The 7,410-nt window shown below is 40.6% G+C and overlaps 1 protein-coding gene across 1 annotated transcript in view; it reads left to right on the forward strand.

Moving 5' to 3' along the window:
- Window positions 1-2,774, forward strand: part of LOC124033810 (lysyl oxidase homolog 1-like) — a 35,399-nt gene extending 32,625 nt beyond the window's left edge. The window contains exon 7 of the mRNA XM_046346154.1: window positions 954-2,774. Within this exon, the coding sequence (XP_046202110.1) occupies window positions 954-960 (7 nt within the window). The 3' untranslated portion in view covers window positions 961-2,774. The remainder of the gene's footprint in view (window positions 1-953) is intronic.
- The last annotated feature ends 4,636 nt before the right edge of the window (window positions 2,775-7,410 follow it).

Below are 7,410 nucleotides of genomic sequence, written 5' to 3' on the forward strand. Positions count from 1 at the left end.
ACTGGTAAATCCTTTTTATGAAAGTGACTCAGCTTTAGAGCATACTTTATCTGAGCAATGACAATGTACAGGTGAGGTGATAAATCACCTCTAGTTCTATGGAGTGTATATGGAGTACACAGATAGGTTTTTGGGGCTGATTGATCAGGTTTAAATTATAAACTCCATCTCAAGTGCTGAGACTGGTAATAAAAATATGGTGGAAGGAAACTCTCTCTCACCCATGTTTACACCAATCCAATGCTTTTTAACTTTAGTGGTACATATAAGACGAACAGGGGCAGACTGGGACCAGAAATCAGCCCTGATAAACCAGACATTATTTTCACTTGAGGCCCCCTCACCAGCCCATTATATTTATTTAAGGGCCCCATTATTAGCCAGATAATGATGATTTTGTGCAACAACAAAAAAGTTAGACATGCCCAGTGGGCTAAAAATGCACCTGCCCATCTGACATTTCGACCAGTCCGTTCCTAAAGGCGAATGAAGTTGGCTACTTAGCCAATTTCTTTCCTTGTTAGCTAATGATAGCTAGTGACAGTGATTCACAAACTAGGCCTATTTGAAACTTACCCATCTCCCGGCAGCATTTCAGTAGCTTTAAAACCACTTCAAAAGCATGAAAACCCCATTCGATTTCTGTCCAAAGTTTAGGGGACAAAATGAAACAACATACAGTAATTCATGATTGTTTTATTACATTTGAGTTAGTTTTGGAGTCAAAGATAATAGTTTTAGTTTTTCGGACGGGTTTATTCATTATCATCTAAATAGTCTTTTCATGATTGGTTTTTGTTTTAGCTTCAGTTTAAGTTTACTATAATAACGTTGCCTCGGTCTACAGAAAGGGCCTTCAATAAGAATGTGTGGACAGGTAGGCTAACCTCTCTGTCTCCCTGTGTTGTCAACACCCGCCTCATTGTGTTGTTTGTTCTGTGACCTTCCTGAAGGTCCTGATCGGACGTGGGAAGGCTGCCCAGCCAGGGTGAGTCCTCCAGGACAGTGCTGTTCCATTGAAATGTGAATGGAATTCGTTTTGTTATTGTTGTTGCTGTTGTTTTGTTTGTGCTGTTTCTGGTTTCCTGGGCCCAGAGTGAACACGGGATCCAGTGGCACTGAAGAGAACATGGGGATATTTACACAGGCACACAAACTGAAAACCCATCCCAAACTCATCACTCCAGTCTCCCACCGTCTCCATTGTTGTTTTCCTTCTATATTATCCATAACCTTCTCTCCCAGACCAACCCCACTGCTCTTATTTCTACTCTGACAGCCTTAATGAGGCTTTTGTCCATGAAATAGTAAACGTCTTGGACATTGTGAATACGTTGCTCACAGCTGTGAGCAGAGTGGCTCGGTTTAGTTTTAAATAAGGTGTGAAATGGAGCTGGTGCTGATATGAGTGGTCCCAGACGAGTCTGGGCTCAACTGCAGTTCAACAAATTAAAAAAATGGTGCATTCATCCACGCTGTCTGGGAGGGTGACATGGCAGCCCAGCCAGTGACTCACTAGGACCATTATAGTGTTGTTGTTTTTCTTCTTCTCTCAGCCTCTTTGTGCCAGGTTGAAACATTGTGATTCTCTGAGCACATTTGCATAGTGTGATATTATGTAGAGAGGACAGAGAGCGGAGAAGCCAGGTCTTGTTTGTTTGCACGCGTTCGTCTCCATCAAGTAGTCCCTCGACATAAAGAGGCTGTCAGAACCTAGAGCGTTACCGCCTCTAAATACCGTCAAAGTCAGTTTTCCTCCTCGTCCTTCATTTTTGTATTTGTCTCACAGGAAAACATAAAGCTTAGTTGGCAGCTTAGTTGCCATTTATTTTCAAGGAGGTGCTTTTCAGAATGAAACTTAAATTGGATTTGTCTTTTTTAACTACCAACACTGGTCAGATGCCAAATAGGTTATCTGTAGCTTTGTAAGAAGAATGTACATGACAATTAACCCACTGATGCATGGTTTTAGCTATGGAGAACTGTACTTGCTTTAATTGATTGTATTTTGATTCTTCTCTTCTTTAATGAAAGGGTCTTTAGTACTGTGTTTAAATTGTTGCTGTATTTGTGAAATCCCAGGAACTCATATATAGTTTTTTTATGCAAATCCAGATCATGCATTTGATTTGTTCAAATGGAGTGTGTTGCGGCAGAGAGTGACTGTAAAGAAGAAACTAATGTGGTAAAAACCTATCGTTGTGATGCATTACACTAGTAGGTTTAGCTTGGCATTACAGACAGACAGAGTGCCGAAATGCCGCCTCTACCTACCTCTAAAAGAGTGAGCTATTGTTTTGAGTTGAGTATACGGTTTCTATTACACATCCCTGTGACGACGGCCCACTGTGGCCTCCCACACAAACTCCATTGCAACACACACCTACAGTAAAACACTTAAGAGAAAGGATGTAGAAACGTGAACAAATGCAGAACAGGTCTAGTCTCGTATTCTGTTTATATACCATATTACACGTTAACATGACCATTTTAAGATTGTACATAGTAGTCTATCAATGCTGTCATTGACCAACACTTCTTTGTATTCTGGTTGCTCTTGATATTGTATTTTTACCAAGACAGGTGGAAAGTATAATTACGAGATTCTATTCAATCAATGGAATGACACTATGAGACTTGTGGATTATAGCAGGTATTATTAAATATATGAGTATATGTTGATTTGCTTGAGTTCTTCTGTTCTTGAACACCTGTCAAAAATGACATACCTAATAAAGACGTACATTTACACCTCTATAAGGTGTTTGGAATGACATGTGACTGTTGTTTACAGGCTGTAGTTACCGATGTGGTTTCTGTCACTGTGTTTAAAAAATGTAAAAAAGATCTTGCATTTTGTGGGATAATAACACAGTAATGGATCAAAAATGTATTCAAGGTTTCTGGACATCTGCATGCACGAGACATAAACATCAGACCAAACTTCAAATGCTGGACAGTACTTAAAGTTCCAGTTTCATGTGTGTATCTCATGTTAGGATTTGGACATGCATCCTTTATGTTATGGGGCCTTCATTTTATTCTTCCTCTTGTGTGTGAATAAGAATTCCATGGTCAGTTTGGGATTACACTGCTCCGGAGTGTTCACATAATAGGCCACACATCCAGACAAACAGTGCTGTTGATTCAGAAACGCCCCGAGATTTGAATATTGAAAAGTTATTTATGGTTTCCTACTCTGAAAATGTCAGGTGAAGGTATGTTTAATGCATTATGGCATTTACTGTGGGTCTGTCTGTGTTGTCGTGTACATTCATCATGCAGCATCCAGGCAGGAATGCAAAACAGACCTTTTCAGGTTCACAAAAGGATACGGCGAATACAAATATACACACAGCTCTTCATTGGCCAAGCAAGAGACACGGCTGTCTCATTTGTGCCGTGCTTTCATCATGTGATATCGCACAACTAATTACTTTGTGTGTCCGAGCAGGCTGGCTGGTCATCAGTCTCTCTCGACGTTAGTAAGCCTGAAACGGAGCACACATCTCCTGTCCGGAGACATGTTGCAAGATCAGCTCGATTGGGCTGGATTTACCGATGGACATCAGCATGAGCATCCAATGCCATGATGTCCATATAAGAATGTGGATATGGGCACACAGTGCCTTCGGTAAAGAAACAAAAATAAGTGTAGCCTTTTTTATAAAAAGCAAAAGCTTTCTCAAATGACCCCAATACTGAAAAGTAACATTTGTTGACGTGTTTCTCTATAATGATGCTTTTCCAAGGCTTATTTTACGGAGCATTCCTGACCCCACGGTACAGGCCAATCTAACTAGACTACAAATATGTGGGTTAGTGATACACACTTAAAGCAACAAGAGGTAACAGGAAAGCCTGAGTAGGGGGTATAGAACATATCACAGCAAGCAATATCCACCCTTTTGAAGACTTCCTAAAAGCAACAATCACCTTCGGTAGAAAGGGTTATTAGAAGGTTCTTCAAACAAAGAAGAGTTGATTTGGTTTCTTTGAAAAACCCAATGGAAGAGAATGAAAGGAGAAGAGGACAGATAAAACCCACCTACACGCAAGCAAGCACGCACACACACACACACACACACACACACACACACACACACACACACACACACACACACACACACACACACACACACACACACACACACACACACACACACACACACACACACATGCACCCGCGCACACGCGCAAACACACGCACAGAGAGAGTGAAAGTGTTTGAGGATATTTCACAGGCTTGTCTCACCAGGAGAGTGGAGCAGCCTAGATTCATACTGTGAGGGAGGGACTGTTTGCCTGTGTAACAGTCTGGCCGATACTTTTCCTGTATTACTAATGCAGCAGGATAAGATTATAAAAACAGGGATTTGCCCTCTGTTAAACTCACTTCAACTTTACTTTTACTGTAATACTTGAAAGGCCCGGTGCAGTCAAAAATTAGATTACCTGTATTTTATATTTCCATACTATAAGGTTGTGAAATAGTGATAATGATCAATGCCCTTTTAGTATAAAAGCTGTTTGAAAAGACCACCTGAAATATCAGTGTTTTGGTGGGAGGGAGTTTCGGCTTTCCATGGTGACATCACCATGCGGAAAATTAGTTAGACCAATAAGAAAGAGTGTTCCAAACCTCTCTGCAAATAACAGCTATTTTTCCCCCTCACCACTCAAACCACACCCAGACAGTCCTAGCAAAATTTAACAATTTTAAATTTACATTTTTTTCCAACTGCTTACACACGTTTTCAAAACTGTCTCCTTTTTTTCAAAACTCTACACACAATTCCCAAAACTGCACACACAAAATGCAAAATGCCTCACATCTCCTTCAAAATGTAACACTGCATTCAAAATGCCATAAACACATGTCAGAATGAAGCATTTGCATCAAATGCCAAACACTGCTTTCATAATAGTACATTTTTGGATATACCATGTAAACACGGTTGTTCTAAATCTGAAGCTCAATGGTCTTTCATAGGCTTATATCTACATTTCAATACAATCTTCTACAGTGAAAGTAATCTGCTGAGAGGGGTAACAAGCACACTGTAAACACCAATGCAATGTAGAAACCGAAAATATTTATTAGGCCAAACATTACTGTTGTAAACAGTAGCATACAACAAAACCATAAAATATGTAAACCAAAAGTATATTCTTTAGAATACAGTAAAGAACGCATTTGTGTGTGTGGGGTCCCGAGGGGGCAGTCCAGGAATTGGGGGGGGCAGTCACCAGTGCTAAGCTACGCTTCATCTCTTCTCCGGCCTGGGTCTGGCCACAATACTTGATCCACATCACAAGATACGTTTTCTCTTGCCAAACACCGAGGGAAGTATCTCCTAGCATGTCGTATCCAACCTTGGACAGAGGCAACCTCTATGGCCCCACATGTGTCCTCCATTGCCTGGAGAAGCAGCATGCGGGCATAGGATTGGTGATCATACACTTTCTAGCGCCAGGCTGAAAATAATTCCTCTATGGGATTTAGAAAAGGTGAATATGGGGGTAGGTACAAACTATACAAAATTGTGGATGGGTGGCAAACCAGTTTTGGACCAGAACAGCCCGGTGAAAACTAACATTGACCCATAAAACCTCAAATCTAGCAGGCTCCTGATCTGGATCAGGGACAAGCATTGTGTAAATTGCATCCAGAAAAGTGAGCATATGGCCGGTGTTGTACGGACCCAGTGTGGCATTGTGATGGAGGACCCTGTTTTGAGTGATGGCAGCACACATAGTTATATTACCCCCACGCTGTCCAGGGACATTTGTAATTGCTCTCTTCCTATTACATTTCTTCCACGGCACCTGGTTCTGGTGAGGTTGAAGCCAACCTCATCCACATCAATAAATTCATGGCGAATTACATGGGCATCCAGCTCCAATACTCTCTGTAACAGACAAAAGGATATACAGATGAGTAAATATGGTATGTCTGAAGTACTGGAATTACTGTTGCATACATACCTCTACAAAGTCATGAGTTTCTCTCAAATGGCACCTTGTAAAGTTGTTTCATCGTCACTCGGTGCCGTTGGGGGATGCGTTGTATGGTCGACAGGCTTACAGCATTGATGTTGTTAAATATGGTGTCATTATTCAAGATATGCTCTCTTATCTCTCGAATCCTAATTGCATTGTTGGCCAAAACCACATTTATATAATTAGTCTCTTGTACATCTGTAAACAAGCGTCCTCGTCCTCCATGATGCCTTTGCCTTTCCACTCTGTACAGAATTCAAACACAGTATGTGTTCAGCATAGGAAATGTAAACAATGTACAAAAAAATGTAGTACAGCCTGATAACCAACCTCATTCATTCAACGCAGTGCAGTAAATGGATGGTTTAGAGCTCCAAATGTTTATGCAATACTATGCAGTCGTATGTATTTTACAGTACATTTCTGTCATGCTAAAATAGTCATTAGATAGTTGCATACCTGTTCTCATTTCTGAAGGTTCGAATTATGGACGCCACTGTAAATTGAATCAAGGTCAAACTGTGGTTGATCATATGATCAACAAATGTTGCCCTAATCTCATCAGAGATGGCTCTCCTTCCTTCTCTTCTTTGCTCTCGTCCTCTTCTTCCTCCTACTCCTCTTGCTCTCTGTCCATTGTTGGCATTCATTGTTCAAAACAGGTCATCTGACCTTTGACCTATTTATAGGCCTATACTACAGTAAAGCAGTGATTGGTTAGTGATCAGTTAAGCTATTAATGTTTGCACATGTGAGGAGTGTGTGTGTGACCTGGTGAATGAGTGTAGCATTTTGATTGGTTGTGTTTGTTGAAAGGAAAGCAAGTCACTTCCTGTTAGATTTTTGTGTTTTAGGTAGAGAATTGTGTGTAGTGTTTTGAAAAAAGTGTTTTATGCAATTGGCAACTGAGTCAAAGGCTGAGAAATAGCTTATGGTTTTGGATATTTGGTGTGTAGTTTTGCACTTTAAGTGAGAGGTTTCAAAAATGTGACATGAAAAGATTTTGTGTGTAAGCAGTTGGAAAAAACTGTAAAACAATCACGGTAAGGTACTTCATTTGTTACCCAGAAATGTTTGATATTGAGATAAAAACGGCTGCATTGGACCTTGAAGGCAATGTTTTATCATGATTGTGTAAAGAATTCTCATTTGAATATGTCAGTGGTGTTTGCTCAGGAAGCATTGTCATCCCTTGGAATGAAAATATTTCTCATCTCCGGAGAACAAAATGTCCAATATTTCCTGTGTCATCCCCATGGTTGTTATGTTCCTCCTGTTTGTCCCTGTATTACCCTGACCACTCTGACTTCCTCTCTGTGATGGCTATTTGCTCAGGCTGCTCTCAGCCTTTTCCTTACGGTACTCAGACACTTCCAAAAAAGCCCTCCAGGTATTTGTGAGTGTGTG

This window comes from Oncorhynchus gorbuscha, linkage group LG04 (genome assembly GCF_021184085.1).
Source record: "Oncorhynchus gorbuscha isolate QuinsamMale2020 ecotype Even-year linkage group LG04, OgorEven_v1.0, whole genome shotgun sequence".
Lineage (NCBI taxonomy): Eukaryota > Metazoa > Chordata > Actinopteri > Salmoniformes > Salmonidae > Oncorhynchus > Oncorhynchus gorbuscha.